General features: G+C 43.5%; 1 protein-coding gene across 1 annotated transcript in view; it reads left to right on the top strand.

Moving 5' to 3' along the window:
• The window catches only part of LOC126470777 (uncharacterized), a 510,779-nt gene that overhangs the window by 162,777 nt on the left and 330,633 nt on the right, over positions 1–17,369 (top strand). Inside the window, exon 3 of the mRNA XM_050098785.1 lies at positions 9,200–9,259. Within this exon, the coding sequence (XP_049954742.1) occupies positions 9,200–9,259 (60 nt within the window). The remainder of the gene's footprint in view (positions 1–9,199; positions 9,260–17,369) is intronic.

The raw sequence follows: 17,369 nt of genomic DNA, 5'->3' as shown, positions 1-17,369 counted from the left end.
GTTAGTTAGGTTTAAGTAGTTCTAAGTTCTAGGGGACTGATGACCACAGATGTAAAGTCCCGCCGGCCGATGTGGCCGTGCAGTTCTAGGCGCGTCAGTCTGGAACCGCGTGACCGCAACGGTCGCTGGTTCGAATCCTGCCTCGGGCATGGATGTGTGTGATGTCCTTAGGTTAGTTAGGTTTAAGTAGTTCTAAGTTCTAGGGGACTGATGACCACAGGTGTTGAGTCCCATAGTGCTCAGAGCCATTTGAACCACCTCTCGCCTGGACGGGTTTGTATGTAAAGTATGCCGGTGTTCATAATGTTCTGGCTGATCAGTGTATATAGTGTAGTATCATTTTTGTGTAGCTTGAAGAAGACAGAAGTGAGAGGGTCAAAGCCGGTGCCGGAACACAGCCTTACTCCCCTCGGATAGCACCGGGGAGGGTACCGAACTTAAGTCCCCACCAGACGGACTCACCGCCATCAACAGCGTCTCATGCCGAAGCACTGCGGAGAGGTTTGGAATTTAGTCCATGACATCGGAATGAAGCCTGGTGATCAAAAACTTTACCCTCATCCTCTTTTTCTGGCTCAATATTCGCGGTGGAAATTCCTTCAAAAAATGGTTCAAATGGCTCTGAGCACTATGGGACTCAACATCTTAGGTCACAAGTCCCCTAGAACTTAGAACTACTTAAACCTAACTAACCTAAGAACATCACACACACCCATGCCCGAGGCAGGATTCGAACCTGCGACCGTAGCAGTCCCGCGGTTCCGGACTGCAGCGCCAGAATCTCACGGCCACCGCGGCCGGCGGGAAATTCCTTCCACTACGAGAATTCAAATCTGTTACCTCCAAATCGAGCGCCACCAACAGGCTTGAGTTAGTGGCCTCGGCTATGGAGGTGGACGTTATGGGGGTCGATTTCAGCCTGTAAGACAACAAAGCTCGACTAAACAGGACTCGTCTCGTGGACGAAAAGAGTCAACAGAAAACAGTTCAACACAGGATCGGCCAGTTCTTTCGCCAGTACTGAGACACGTAGGGCGTGTTTGCGATGCTCCTGTGAGATTTGTTGCTACTCGCAGTCTTACTATACTGCTACTTAATCACTTGTGCTATATACGCCGCCACAATGCAAACGCGAATTGAGTTGTAACATATCACGTGTTCTACATTGTGGCTGAGTTGTGTCACAGATGGAATACAGTTTTTTGAATTATTATACTTATTGAGTTTTTGGAAACCAGAGTATGATTGCGTTTTACTAAGAGAAAAATGGGTACCATAAAACAGTTTAGAATGACTGTGGACTCAGATTTTATTTTAGACAAAATGTATAGCTGAGAATAATGACAAGAATAAAAAATATCGCTGGCCGTTGTGGCGGAGCGGTTCTAGTCGCTTCAGTCCGGAACCGCGTTGCTGCTCCGGTCGCAGGTTCGAATCTTGCCTCGGGCATGGATGTGTGTGATGTCCTTAGGTTAGTTAGGTTTAAGTAGTTCTAAGTCTATGGGACTAATGACCTCAGATGTTAAGTCCCATAGTGCTCAGAGCCATTTGAACCATTAAGAAATGTCGAATGTCGATGTAATAACCAACAGCAACAGAACTGATATAGCTGTTAGAAAGCATGAATGTAGTCCTTCACATCAGCAGTTCACAATTATGTTGTAACCTTACTTCTCTTAAACACATTTCTCAATGACGGATTACAAGACATTATTAATTTTACAGGGCATTGACTTTTTTAATATAGTTTATTATGTCAGATTAATGGCACTATTCACCCTGAAAGCTCCACCGGTTAATGTATCTCATATGGAGCCTATACACTGGTATTTAATGGCCCCGCTCCCATTGCTTGCAGTGTAAAAATAAAGTACTTGAAACCAGAAACGTGGAAGATATTTTTCCTGGATTAATTGCGTGAAATAAAAGGCAACTCAGCTATTGGCACCGCTGCCAAGAACTGTCTGCCGCACTCTGAATAGCTTGTTAAGAGAGCACAGGTGGAAACTCACAGCTAAAATGTGTGAGTGAACAAGGCCGTTGCGAAATATAGTTGTCACTTCAACTAAACAGAAAAATAGCAGAAGTTCGCAGGTGTAATTATAAAAATGCATAAACGTCACATATCGCTCTTCATTCTCAAAGCCAACCGTCACTACTTACGAGAGGGAGTTTGCTGCGACCTGAAGGCATAATCTCATAATTACGTAAGGATGGCGCAGACATGGCTTGGAATTGTCCTGTAACTGCTCCAGAGATGCATAGCATTTTCCAATGCCCGCCGGGAGACGAAGCTCACAAATTTCTACTCGCCGTTTTACACGTTACGCTGCAAAAATAAGGAGACAAACTACTTTAAATTAAGTATCGCTAATGTTTCCAAATACTAGTTGTTTCCCGTTTAGAAAAGTAAAAGGACAGAAAGCAGAATAAATTATACCCGCCCCTTTTTACGTATCATGTGATTGTTGAAGTACGTTTGTAGACGCACATTTCTGACGTGAGCAACATTAGTGGAGACAGTGGACACACTAGAAAAAATTATGTGCATGAAATTTAATAACTTTAACCGGAATGTTATTTCGTGAAGTTCTCTGTAAAAACAATGATTTAGCAGAAGAAGTAGAGAGAGGTTCTGGATGAGCCAGAGCGGATAGCGTGTAACACAGAAGACTGGCAATTATTTCCTATGCTACGATTTACTACATATGAGAAGAAAAGGAAATGCTGAGCGTGCAACGAGGAACGTGATAACGGGTAAAGACAAATTACTTTCAGACGCGTCGGATTTTGATAAAAGCAGTGATATATAAATCATTTTTATGTATGGTTAATATTAAATGTGTGCCGAGTTACTGAGAATAAAAATACGAATAGTATGTCTATGGAGAAGAGATGCTGCTAAACAAGGTAACAGTAAGTCCAGACAAGCCTATTACTGTTATAACAGGCTGTTGCAGGCGGTAGAAAATAACCACATATACACTCACGAACTAGAACTCCTTTAACTAAAGCAGTAGGTAGTATTTGTAAAATATTTCTGTCTTGCGTGTAGCCAGGAAATGAAACTTCCACTAGAAAGTAGAAACCATTGATGAAGTCGAGACCTTTCAAATGAACAAGACGGCCTATAAAAGCTGCTGCTATAAAATGTAGGGATATTGTTCAGGCTAATAAGGTAAAGCGACAAAATAATTCAATTAATGGAATTAGATTTAAAAGATACCGTTGGTGTCGTAAGGAATAACAAACAGCGACTACCGCATGATAAGAAATACAAGCAGAGTGTAATTGGGGTCAGATGTTTTACCGCCTATAGTGAAAATTAGTGCCTTACCAATAGGTGTGAATGTTCATCGACACCTGTGGAATTCTGCCTATCACTGAAAATAATATTTTCTTGTAACATCTCACGCGTTTCACATGCGTTGCCGTTAAACTGAATCGTTGTATAGTTTTCAATAGCAACCGTTTTCGGAGTTCCCAGTAAGCCCCTACTGGTATGTTTGTCGTTAGTGGCACAAAACGACTGCTGAGCTACTGTAAATAAACTACAAGCAGCGCTTAAGGTGTAGCTGGTACTTTTACCGCAAACACGTTTAATATCTATGTTGGATGAATGATGATAACTATATCACAAGGTGCGAACGAACTGAGACCATAACAGTAAAGATCATCCGGCGAACACACAACCATTTAATATTCAGTACACAATATACTTCTCTTATTGTCTTTGGACATAATTCGGAGGCAGAAATCTATGTTTGCGTAACTTGAAAGTATGGTAGAGCCGCTTGATTCATAAATTTTACCTTCTAACACGCTGGTATAGGCCAATATTGGAAAACCCAAAAGCTGTAGAGATGCTTGAAAGTCCCAGAGACAAACTGCATCGAATCCATTTGCACTGAGTTCCTTCCACTGGAGGTCTTCTAGCGACGATTTTTACTGTCGTTTACAGCCTACATCTACGATAATGAAAAGACTCCTTGTAAAATTGGGGGCGGAGGGAGGGTGGGAGAATGAAACAACCGAGCGTTGTTACTGGAATTGTGATGCAAAAAATTTTTATTCGAACTCAGAAAGATTAGTTCATGACGAAGTCATTACAATCTGAGGAAGAAAAGCAATCATACTGCCTGTCGACCTTCAGCGATTTAGTCAAATCATGGTAACCTGCACTCTGAATAGTGCTCTTGAATGTAATTTCAGTCCCTTGCACCACCTCACTTGGTATTTAAATTCAACGTGATTGTGAATGAATGGAACATATATAAATGTGAGGTCCCAGAATGCATATAGGAGCGTCTTATAGAAATCACTTTGCGCAGATGACCGACTGACTAGGTAATGGCATAGCGCCCCACGTAAAATAAATATATCTTCGTATCCATTCAACTATCAGGTTTTTTTCACACAAACATCAAACGAGGAAGTTAAACCCCCATATCGTATTAGTATTATAAAATACCGGGACGCATGCAACAGCATGCCCGATCTAATACACTTAAACACTGAAGAAACTAGTACAGGCATGCGTATTCGCCGGACATTGTGGCCGAGCGGTTCTAGGCGCTACAGTCTGGAGCCGCGCGACCGCTACGGTCGCAGGTTCGAATCCTGCCTCGGGCATGGGTGTGTGTGACGTCCTTAGGTTAGTTAGGTTTAAGAAGTTCTAAGTTCTAGGGGACTGATGACCTCAGCTGTTGAGTCCCATAGTGCTCAGAGCCATTCGAACCATGCGTATTCAAACACTGAGATGTGTAAACAGGCAGAATACGGCGCTGCGGTCGGCAACGCCTATATTAGACAACAAGTGTTAGATCGGTTACTGCTGCTACAGTGCAGGTTATCAAGATTTAAGTGAGATCGAACGTTGTGTTATAGTCGACGCACGAGGGATGGGACACAGAATCTCCGAGGTAGCGATGAAGTGGAGATTGTCCCGTACGGCCATTTCGCGAGTGCACCGTGAATATCAGGAATCCGGTAAAACATCAAATCTCCGACACCACTGCGACCGGGAAAAGATCCTGCAAGAATGGCACCAGCGACGACTGAAGAGAATCGTTCAACGTGACAGAAGTGCAAACCTTCTGCAAATTGCTGCAGATTTCAATGCTGAGCCATCAACAAGTGTCAGCGTGCTAACGATTCAACGAAACACCATCGATATGGGCTTTCAGAGACGAAGTTCCACTCGTATACCCTTGATGACTACACGACACAGAGCTTTACGCCTCGCCTTGGTTGTGAACACCGTCATTGGACTGTTGATGACTGGGAACAAGTTGCCTGGACGGACGAGCCTCGTTTCAAATGGTATCGATCGGATGGACGTGTACGGGTATGGAGACAACCTCATGAATCTATGGACCGTGCACGTCAGCTGAGGACTGTTCAAGATAGTGGAGGTTCTGTAATTGTGTGAGACGTATGCAGTTGGAGTGATATGGGACCCCTGATACGTCTAGATACGATTCTGATAGGTGATACGTACGTAAGCATCCTGTCCGATCTCCTGTATCCATTCATGTCCATTGTACATTCCAACGGACTTAGGCAGTTCAAGTGGGACATTGCGACATCCCACACGTCCAGAATTGCTAAAGAGCGGCTCCAGGAACACTCTTTTGAGTTTAAACACTTCCGCTAGCCACCAAACTCCCCAGACATGAACATTATTGAGCACATCTGGGATGCCTTGCAACGTGTTGTTAAGAAGAAATCTCCACCTCCTCTTACTTGTGAGCATTTATGGACAGCCTTGCAAAATTCATGGTGTCCATTCCCTCCAGCACTGTTCAGACATTAGTCGAGTCTATGCCACGTCGTGTTGCGGCACTTCTGCGTTCTCGCTGGGGCCCCACCCCTAACGATATTAGGCAGATGTACCAGTCTCTTTGGCTCTGTAGTGTATTCTCCAAAATGCTGTGCATAAAAACAGTATTTTTCGGGGGCTCATAGCTCGGGTTCTATTGGTAATAGAAAGTTAGAGCTGAGTGTTTTGGATAGTCCGTAGGCTAGGGACCATTTGTACGTCAAACAGAAAGATCGTCTTATCTGTAACTGTCCTACGGTACAGGGTCAAGTCTAAATATTACACACTTCCTCCAGCTTAGGCAAATGGAGCAAATCGGTTGGGTCTTTCTGCGATATATATGGTCTACGGTGAAGATTACGGGGCTTACGGAAGCATCATTTAGTTCATGGACGATTCCTGAGAAAAACCGAAACACATGGTTTTGTGTACCAAAACCAAATCGCGGATTCCAAGACGGCTATGGACGGCAAATTGCTGAAATTTTTAAAATATATTTATAAGGTCGATATCTCAAACAAGCTTGAAAATTTTCTGGATATTTTCTTCCGTTTCCCAGATACAGAAGTTCAAAATTTCCGTTCTTGTACCTGTAAAATATGCACCTATAATCAGGTGTGAGTCAAAATCTAAAAAATAAACAACCGCAGAAAATTGCTCAAATTTTAACGGCGTCTTCCCTAGGCATTTATGAAGCAGTACTACCTTACCGTTTTCAACCATCTTTTTCCGTTATCGAGAAACACTCTAGATACACGGTTTTTGGGTGCCAAAACCGAGCCAAGGATTCCAAGACGGCTATGCAAAAGAAATGGCTGTAATTCTTACGATATAATACTAAAATCGGGATCTCGAGCAAAACTGAAAATTTTCTTGATATTTTTATCCCTTTCCGACGTACAGAGGTTCGAAATTACCCTAACTGTACACGTAAAACACACAACCGAGCGAGGTGGCGCAGTGGTTAGCACTCTGGACTCGCATTCGGGAGGACGACGGTTCAATCCCGTCTCCGGCCATCTTGATTTAGGTTTTCCGTGATTTCCCTAAATCGTTTCAGGCAAATGCCGGGATGGTTCCTTTGAAAAGGCACGGCCGATTTCCTTCCCAATCCTTCCCTAACCAGAGCTTGCGCTCCGTCTCTAATGACCTCGTTGTCGACGGGACGTTAAACACTAACCACCCCCTCCCCCCCCCCCCCCCCCCCCCCCGTAAAACACACACATAAAATCCAGTGTGAGTCGAAAATGTAGTTTATAAAGTGGCGTACCACGGAGAAATACGCTGTAAAGCGCCTCCTTGGTCATAAGAAATGTTCTGGGAATCCCATGTAGTTGTGGTACTGAAAATCATATGCAAAATTTTTGTTCACATAAAATCCGGTCTGAGGTGTAAAATTACATAGTGTGGCTTATTGCAGTTTCACATAAGTAAACTATCAAAATTTTACTGACCCATAAACTTCTTTTCATATGAGCGACATCTCCTGCTGTAGCAGGGGGAAAAAAGGGAACTAGCAGAAAAACGCTCCTATCGGTGCACAAGAAAGGCGAAAATGCTCCTGTTTACTAAATGACTGTCTGAAAAGTGGGGCACCAACTGTCCCACTCTAGCTTCTCCAGCACCTTTAAAAAATTTTCCAAAAATTTTAAAATGGCCCTACAATCATTGCAGCACATGTACCCAGCATAGAAAATAGTCCAGCTATTACATGGCCAACTCTACTTTTTTCAGTAGCAGGGGAAGTTGGTATCTCTTTCTTTTGGCCACCGAGACACTTGGGAGTTTGGGGAAATGAACGAGCAAAGCCACCAAGGACGCCTGCAGGGACATGACATCGCATGACATATTTTGCCATTTCCTTGCAGATTGTCATTTCGCTCGTGAGTCGGAGATCCATGCAGTTGTGTGGAGGAGGAGTGGCTGACAGTGACGGGAAATAAGCTTCAGATTGTAAAGCCATCCATCCGGCCAGTGCGTTGTTCATATGTGTTACTCTGGTGGGATGAAGTGGCCCTGACCCGCCTCCGAACTCCGAATTGGGCACTGTCCCCCAACACATGACTTCTTACTCCGGCGATGCCTGTGGCGTGTATATCACTATACGTCACATTTTAACTGTGTGCATTTTGTATTTTGATAAGCGGGTGGAAGCAGATTTAGCTGGGGATTCTATTCTAGCTGTTGACGAGATGAGTGTGGTAAAGCTTTTCAAATTTTGTGAAATGTGTGGACTCTGAACTAAGCTTTTAGGCTGGAGATTTTAGTGAGTTGCAGAATCCCGCCGGCCGAAGTGGCCGTGCGGTTAAAGGCGCTGCAGTCTGGAACCGCAAGACCGCTACGGTCGCAGGTTCGAATCCTGCCTCGGGCATGGATGTTTGTGATGTCCTTAGGTTAGTTAGGTTTAACTAGTTCTAAGTTCTAGGGGACTAATGACCTCAGCAGTTGAGTCCCATAGTGCTCAGAGCCATTTGAACCATTTGCAGAATCCCTTTTATTCCAACGACCATCGAGCAAAAAAAAAAAAAGGCTTTGAGCACAACATCTGAGGTCATTAGTCCCCTAGAACTTAGAACTACTTAAACCTAACTAACCTGAGGACATCACACACATCCATGCCCGAGGTAGGAGTCGAACTAGCGACCGTAGCGGTCACGCGGTTCCAGACTGAAGCGCCTAGAACCACTCGGTCATACCGGCCGGCAACCAGCCAACAGTAGCTATCTGCTGTGTTCTTTTTTTTCCACTGCTTTTCCCCTTTTTACTGAAAGTTTAAAATCTGACTATTTGATTTTCGTTGTTTTGTGTGTGTGCGTGTGTGTGTGTGTGTGTGTGTGTGTGTGTGTGTGTGTGTGTGTGTGAGAGAGAGAGAGTATGATTTTAGTGTGTTTTTTCTGTTTCCTTTGTGGCTTGCGTTTTACCACTTTTTCGACATCTATCCAAACTCGTCTCTTAAAATTTTAGGATGGACGCTAAAGAACTTGCTGTGGTGCGCTCATACCGACATAGCATCATTTTTTTTCTTTCGCTAGATGGCATGCCTATGCAAAGGTCTCAAAATAAATATACTGTCAATGTATTTGAATTTCTGTCTGTAAATGGTGAATAATTTTTACGGTCACGTTTTCAGTTTAAGAAATTTACAGTTTATGAAGCAAAAGTTTCAATTGCTTCATAGTTTCACGTAAAGAAACTATAGTTCTATTGCAGAAAATATGTAGTTCTTACCCTTTTTAAAAAAACTGATTTAGCATGGGGAGAAATTACCTATGTTCCAGTATTTTATCTCTGGTGATACATTCCCAAAAATCAATATTCATTACTGGCATCTTATCTCACACTGAATTTTTCAGATGGCAATGTTTCTCTTGTCTGCAGATTCCACCTGTAAGCAGAATCGAGTATGAAAGAAGATTTGGCTGTCGGCTTCGCCGGAAGGTAAGTTAGCCCTCCTAAATGTATGACAGCATCGTAGCATAGAGATTAATTGTCGTAATTTGAGTACTTATGTTGTTTTACAGCGAACTACTTATAGCAATTCCGTGCAGTGCCCTTGTTTTTCAGTGAGCTGCAAACTAGTACATCCACATACATACACCGCAAACCACCACACCGTGCACGGTGCAGTAGGGTACCTTGTACCAAAACTTGGCATTCCATTGCCTGTTCCACTCGCAAATGGAGCGAGGCAAAAATTTCTATTTGATTGTCTCCATACGAGCCCTAATTTCTCTCATCTTGTTTTCGCGGTCCTTGGGTGAAATGTACGTCGGCTGCAGTCAGCCACAAAAGTCGGTTTCTTGATAACGCTTCGCGAAAAGGACGTGGTTTTTCCTCCAGAGATTCTCATCTGAGTTCACGAAAAATCTCCGTAACAGTAGCATGTTGATGAGATATAGCGTTAAGAAATCTATCAGAATGCCACTGTATTGCCTCGGCGTATTCCTTTAATCCTACCTGGTGGGGATCCCAAACACTCAAACAGTACTCAAGAATGGATCGCACTGGTGTTCTGTACGCGGTCTCCTTTACAAATGAGCAACACTTTCCGAAAATTTTCCCAGTAAATCGAAGTTTACCATTCGCCTTTCCCACTGCTGACCTTAAGTACTTGTTCTATTTCATACAGCTTTGCAGTATTACGCACAGATATTTAACATACATGACTATCAAGAAGCACATCACTAATATTGTATTCGAACATAGCTGCATTGTTTTTCCTACTCATCTGCATTAACTTAAATTTGTCTATATTTAGATCAAGCTGTCATTCGCCCGAAATAGAAATCTAAGTCATTCTCTTTCCTCCTACAATCACTAAACTGCGACTCTTTACCGTACACTACAGCGTTATCAGCAAGCAGTCACAGATTGCTGCTCAGCCTATCCATTAGATCCTTTATGTATATAGTGAAGAAGAGCGGGCCTATCACACATTCCTGGGGCATCCCTGACGATAGCCTTGTCTGTGGTGAACACTAGTCGTGGAGTACAATGCAGTGGGTTCTGTTACTTCAGAAGTCTTCGGGCGACTCACGTATCTAGGAAACTTTTCCGTATGCTGGGACCTTCGTTAACAATCTACAGTATAGCACTGTGTAGTTTTGGTAGTAGAAGTAGTAGTAGTAGTAGTAGTTTTTCCGTCAGTGTTTCACTCTTACTGAGGTACTGGACATAAGGTATTACAATTTAATGACAATAAAAATAAGATAATTCATACACAGGTATTTACGTACTTACTGGTCTAGTTTGACAAGGGTGGTCGTTTGTGGTTTTATAGTAGGAACCATCCCCGCGTTTGCCTGAAGTAATTTAGGGAAAGTACGGAAAATCTAAATCGGGCTGGCTAAACTAACGAGTTGTGGGGTGGCCTATAGTTTTTCAGAAGAAGAAAATCCGATGACCAACTGGGGTTCGACTGCCAATTCATTAGATGTGTATTTGGGCAACAGCCGCTTAACCAAGCTGTCAGTCGCACAACATCTTGGTTTCCATTCTAACCGTTCTCGTTCCATACGCTGTTTTACTTCACGTTGAAGATCCAATTAGTTAGGACAAATATCTACAGATTTTAATTTATGTTTGCTTAAGCCCATTTTCAGCGAGCAGAATAGAATGAAAATTGAGAGTAAGGCAAGGATTGCAGTGGCAAAGATATCATATTTTGGCTTACGGGACGTGCTGTGCAGTGGAGCGGTTTCGAGAATTTTTAAAATCAGACTATACCAGTGAGTAATTCTCTCGGTAGCTCTATACGGCTCTGAAACATTTATTTTAAGGAAAACAAAGGAACAAAACCTGCTAGTCGTCGAGTGAAAGATATTAAAATGTTTGGCCCCAAGAGGGACTCCCAATCACAGGAGTGGAGGATAGTAAAAAAGCAGGAACTGGCAAATCTATATTCACAAGCTGATACTGTCCGAAGGATGAAAAAAAGAAGAGTGACGAGGGCTGGACAGCTAACGAGGATGGCAGAGGAAAGACTACCACGTGTAGCATTCTGAGATTCCGTGGAAGGCAGAAGGGGCCGAGGAAGGCCACGGACAAGATGGAAGGATAACATCAACAGGGATATGGTTGCGATGGGCAGGAGAAAAGGAGAGTGGACTTCGAAAGCCAGGAATAGAATGATTGATGGAGGAATGTAGAGAACGCATGTGGTCTTCCAGGCCAAAGCGACAGTTAAGAAGAAGAAGTAGAAACACGTTCTTAGCACCTATATAATAAGTGGACGACGCCAATACGTACGAGGAGTAGTCATGAAGTCTTTGTTACCACCTAGAAAAAGTGAAGCTGTGAATACGAAACTTGATGAGTGTGTTGGTACGTCTCTACATATTCATCTTTCAATGTGACACATTTTTTCCACGTTAGATAACATGGCGGAGACCTTGTTTGCACAAGTCTGGATTTTCGTTGTTCAGGAAATGTCCAACCTCGCAGTCACCTCGTTTTCACTTTGGAAATTCCTGTCACGCGGTACTATTTTCATCTGAGGAAGGAGGAAGTAGTTACTGGGCGCCATTTCAGGATAATAAGCGGTGTGAGGCAACATTTGATAGTCAAAAAAAGCAGCATTTGTGACTGTGACCTTCATTACTGAACGGTATCGAAATTTCCGGACTACATTTATCTAGGTAACATAGTATTTAAGCGATCAACATTGAAAGATCACACCTTAATCTAAGTACGAGAAAAGTCATTGACAATGTGTATCGCTGGTACATTAAAACCGATGTAACCACCAGAATGTTGAATGCTGCATTGTGTTGTGCAGGTGCCAGATGTCAGTTTGCGGCCTGGAGTTCAACGTCTGTTGCAGTTGTTTGATAAATACAGGAACGGTTAATTCTGTTTGTGGATGACGCTGCAGTTGTCGTCCGATGATGTACAACATGTGTTCAATTGGAGACAGATCTGGTGATCGAACAGACCAAGGCAACATGTCGACACTCTATAAAGCATGTTAGGTTACAACAGCGGTATGTGGCCGAGGGTTATCCTGCTGGGAAACAACTTTACAGTTAGCATGTGTGGGATACACAGAAGCGTGCTCCTGCTGTCTTACGAAATCACACCATAGACGATAACTACAGGTGCAGGTCCAATGTGTGTAGCTCGCAGACTGGTTCTACATCTTCATCTACATTTATAATCCGCAAGCCACCCTACGGTGTGTGGCGGAGGGCATTTTACGTGCCACTGTCATTACCTCCCTTTCCTGTTCCAGTCGCGTATGGTTCGTGGGAAGAACGACTGCCGGAAAGCCTCCGTGCGCGCTCGAATCTCTCTAATTGTACATTCGTCATCTCCTCGGGAGGTATAAGTAGGGGAAGCAGTATATTCGTTACCTCATCCAGAAACGCACCCTCTCGAGACCTGGACAGCAAGCTACACCGCGATGCAGAGCGCCTCTCTTGCAGAGTCTGCCACTTGAGTTTGCTAAACATCTCCGTAACGCTATCACGCTTACCAAATAACCGTGTGACGAAACGCGCCGTTCTTATTTGGATCTTCTCCATCTCCTCTGTCAACCCGACCTGGTACGAATCCCACACTGATGAGCAATACTCAAGTATAGGTCGAACGAGTGTTTTGTAAGCCACCTCCTTTGTTGATGGACTACATTTTCTAAGGACTCTCCCAATGAATCTCAACCTGGTACCCGTCTTACCAACAATTAATTTTATATGATCATTCCACTTCAAATCGTTCCGTACGCATACTCCCCAGTAACTGCTACCAGTGGTTGTTCCGCTATCAAATAATCATACAATAAAGGATGCTTCTTTCTATGTACTCGCAATACATTACATTTGTCTATGTTAAGGATCAGTTGCCACTCCATGCACCAAGTGCCTATCCGCTGCAGATCTTCCTACATTTCGCTGCAATTTTCTAATGCTGTAACTTCTCTGTGTACTACAGCATCATCCGCGAAAAGCCGCATAGCACTTCCGACACTATCTACTAGGTCATTTACATATATTGTGCCGGCCGGAGTGGCTGTGCGGCTCTAGGCGCTACAGTCTGGAACCACGCGACCGCTACGGTCGCAGGTTCGAATCCTGCCTCAGGCATGGATGTTTGTGATGTCCTTAGGTTAGTTAGGTTTAAGTAGTTCTAAGTTCTAGGGGACTGATGACCACAGCAGTTAAGTCCCATAGTGCTCAGAGCCATTTGAACCATTTTTTGAACATATATTTTGAAAAGCAATGGTCCTATAACCGTCCCCTGTGGCACGCCAGAGGGGTTAGGGTTAGTGTTGTTTAACGTCCCTTCGACAACGAGGTCATTAGAGACGGAGCGCAAGCTCGGGTTAGGGAAGGATTGGGAAGGAAATCGGCCGTGCCCTTTCAAAGGAACCATCCCGGCATTTGCCTGAAACGATTTAGGGAAATCACGGAAAACCTAAATCAGGATGGCTGGAGACGGGATTGAACCGTCGTCCTCCCGAATGCGAGTCCAGTGTGCACGCCAGAGGTTACTTTAACGTCTGTAGACGTCTCTCCATTGAGAACAACATGCTGTGTTCTGTTTGCTAAAAACTCTTCAATCCAGCCACACAGCGGGTGTGATATTCCGTAGGCTCTTACTTTGTTTATGAGGCGACAGTGCGGAATTGTATCGAACGCCTTCCGGAAGCCAAGGAAAATGGCATCTACCTGAGAGCCTGTATCTAATATTTTCTGGGTCTCATGAACAAATAAAGCGAGTTGGGTCTCACACGATCTCTGTTTCCGGAATCCATGTTGATTCCTACAGAGTAGACTCTGGGTTTCCAGAAATGACACGATACGCGAGCAAAAAACATGATTGCAGGCCCTCAATTGGCCTGCTCCTAACCAAAACACAGCCATCACTGGCACCGGGGCAGAACCAGCTTTCACAAGAAAACACAACAGATCTCCACCCTGCCCTCCAATTAGATCTCGCACGAAACCACTGAAATCGCAACTGGCGGTGATTTGGCGTCAGTGGAATGCACGCTATAGGACGTTTTCGTCGGAGCCGTCCTTGGAGTAACAGATTTGTAACAGTTCGTTGTGTCACTGTGGTGTCAACTGCTGCTCAAATTGCTGCTGCAGATGCAGTACGACGCGCCAGAACCCAATGTCGAACACGATGGTCCTCCCTACCGGTACTGCCACTTGGCCTGGTCTTCTTGCGACCGTTCGTTCTCTTCTGCACCGCTGCCAGCAATCATGTACAGTGGCTACATTGCTGTCACAGTCTTTGTGCAGTATCGCTGAAGGAACATCCAGCTTCTCGTAGCCCTATCACACCGACTCGTTCGAAGTCTGTGCGCTGTTGATAATGGTGTCTTTGTCGCCTGAAAGGTATTCTTGACTAACATGAACTGATCACGTCCGAACGCAAAGGTAACTAACGCTCACGACCGTTACAGCGTGTACTCAAAGCAAACCTGATCTGCATCCTCACCGTGGCATTATTAGCACCACTCCTCTGCGGCGGGCGCGAAATCTGAATAAACATCATCTTTCAGATGTGTAAACACGCCTACCAACCTTCGTATATGTCGCACAACTCCTTTTTTGTGTTGCGATTCTTTTTTCTGTCAGTGTACATATGCAGACTGAAGCTACGAGCGAAAATTTGTACAATGTCCGGGATTCGAACGCGGGTCTCCTGCTCACAAGAGATGTGATAACCACTCCACCACCCTGCACAACTTCACTGCACGCTTCTCTCCTCAATCCAAATTCCAATTCACGCCTGAGCCCACTTGGTACTCCCCACTAGCCTTGGCACAAATTTTCATTCGTCACTTCAGTCTGCTTACATACATTATAGATGTTGGAGACCTGAAAAGGTCTCTTGAACCATACAGTTTCACTTGATTAAATCACATACGCCTGGATTTCGTGCAGGATCCCCTCTTTCGTTCCATACTGAGGTGCTATTCCAGTACCGTTGGAGAGCGTCTGCAATGTTGTTCAAGTTTAGGGGGAATACCAAGTGGCTTCAGGCGTGAATAGGAATTTGGTCTGCGGTGGAAGGCGTGCTAGGATAGTTCGTGCAGATGTGCAAAGCCACTGCGCCAAGGCGGCGTAGTAGTTAGAGCATCTGCCTAGTGAGCAGGAGACTCTTGTTCGAATCCCGGCCTTGGTACAAATTTTCATTAGTCGCTTCTGTCTGCATATATACATCAAAAATGTTTAAGACTTGAAAAAGTTTCTGGAACCATATAGTTTCATTTAAGTATGGGTTGTTCCAACGTTGTTCCCCTTCTAATGCAGAAAATGAATGACTGCACCATACGAATACTCCATTTTGTCAGTCATGTCGGTCATTTCGTTTTGCCTCCTCTGGTGGCGTGCTTCGGTATTATGGCGTCGAGATTTGAATGAGTACAAGTACTGGAAACAAGTACCTGTAAAAAAAAAATTAATTACGTAACCTTATTTTCTCGGGGTGATAAGTACTTGGGATCTTGGTTTGCCAGCGACAATAGCACTGAGATGGAAATCAAAGAAAGGCCAGCAGTTGGAATGAAACGCATGTATTCACTCAGGTAAACACTCAGTTCAAAATAAATATCAGCGAATATCAAGATGAGAATATATAACACAGTTCTATGCCAGAAGCCATGTACAGTTCAGAAACAAAAATATTGGGACCGATTTAAGATAAAGGAGAATAGAGGAGGAGGAAGAACGGGGAAGTTTACCTCTTGATGCAACAACCAAGAATCTTACAGAAGCTAAAGAGCAAAAGAATCCAGTGGGCAGGCCATTTAGCCCGTGTTCCAGAAGAAAGACAGATGAAGAAAGCACCTGAGAGGAAAGTAAACACCAGACGCCCCATAGGACGACCAAGGCAGCGCTGGATGGACGACCTGGCGAAGGATATGGCAGCCCAGAAATACTGACGACACTTGGAGGAACCGAGAGCAAAACAGAGAGGAATGGCGGCAGTTTTTGGAAGCAGCGCGTGGTCTATAGGGCCTGTGACCGCTTGATACGTATGACTACTCCTCGTAATAACCAGTGGACACTAAATGACATGACTTCGTTCAGCATGTAATGGAACTGGTCAGTGAAACTATTATCGGTATGTCTTGTACTTGATGATTTACTCTGAGAATTAGAACACCTATACAAACATAAAACTTTATTCTAAAACGACGAATCAAACACAGGTATTATTAATTTATTTATTTTTCAAATAACATAATTATTTTTCGTATTTTCGATGTATTTCAAAATTGTTATTACATTTGTAGTTATCGACGTTGTAACTGTTGACGATGTCAGTATGAAAGTGTTTTGTAAAATTAAAAAGTTACTATAATATGTAATACATTTGCACTTCTCGGCGCGTTAGTTGGTACGAGTTGGGAGTAGAATATGGTTGACATTCAATGATGTGTCGTTATTCTGTTCGAATCAAAGTATTTCCGAATATGGAATAAAAGTGATTTAAAGTGAATACACATGACTGCAACGTTTTATTATTGACAAAATGTATCAAGTCTAAACAATTGGAATCTTTTCGCATCCATGCAGGAAAAATAACACGCTCCGAGACTATTGAGCAAAAAATTGAAGAAACTGCAATGGATGTCGAGACAGAAGATGAGTTAAAATCAATATTTTCACCTTTTTTTACTGCAAAAACTACTGATTTTCTTCCTCTTATCTTCAGCCTTATTGAAGCTGAAGAAAATTGGGTCTAACGCAATCGCATTACAGCCGTGATTTGGAAAGAATATTTAATTTTTTGAAAATTGTTTAATAGTGTTACTTCGAGGGTGGTTAAAAGTGCATCGGCACCTTGTTCCTTAACAGCTTGTAAGATGAAGTATTGTACTTGTTTCCAAGAGGCTGCTGCAGTTTCATGCTTCTATTGATCGTAATGGCAAGTATTCATGAAGGCCAAGCGTATATAGAGCGACCGTTCGTGTCTGATTCCGTTAGAGCAACGATCTCGTAAAATTTGTAAGGTCTCTAAACAATGACATAACACAGCCCTCGATTTCCGTTGAAACAGAGTTGCGAGTGCAGTAGAAGTCTAAGCGTGGAGT

This window comes from Schistocerca serialis, chromosome 3 (genome assembly GCF_023864345.2).
Source record: "Schistocerca serialis cubense isolate TAMUIC-IGC-003099 chromosome 3, iqSchSeri2.2, whole genome shotgun sequence".
NCBI lineage: Eukaryota > Metazoa > Arthropoda > Insecta > Orthoptera > Acrididae > Schistocerca > Schistocerca serialis.
Note: the sequence above shows the minus strand (reverse complement) of the source record. Positions and strands in the feature narration are given on the sequence as shown.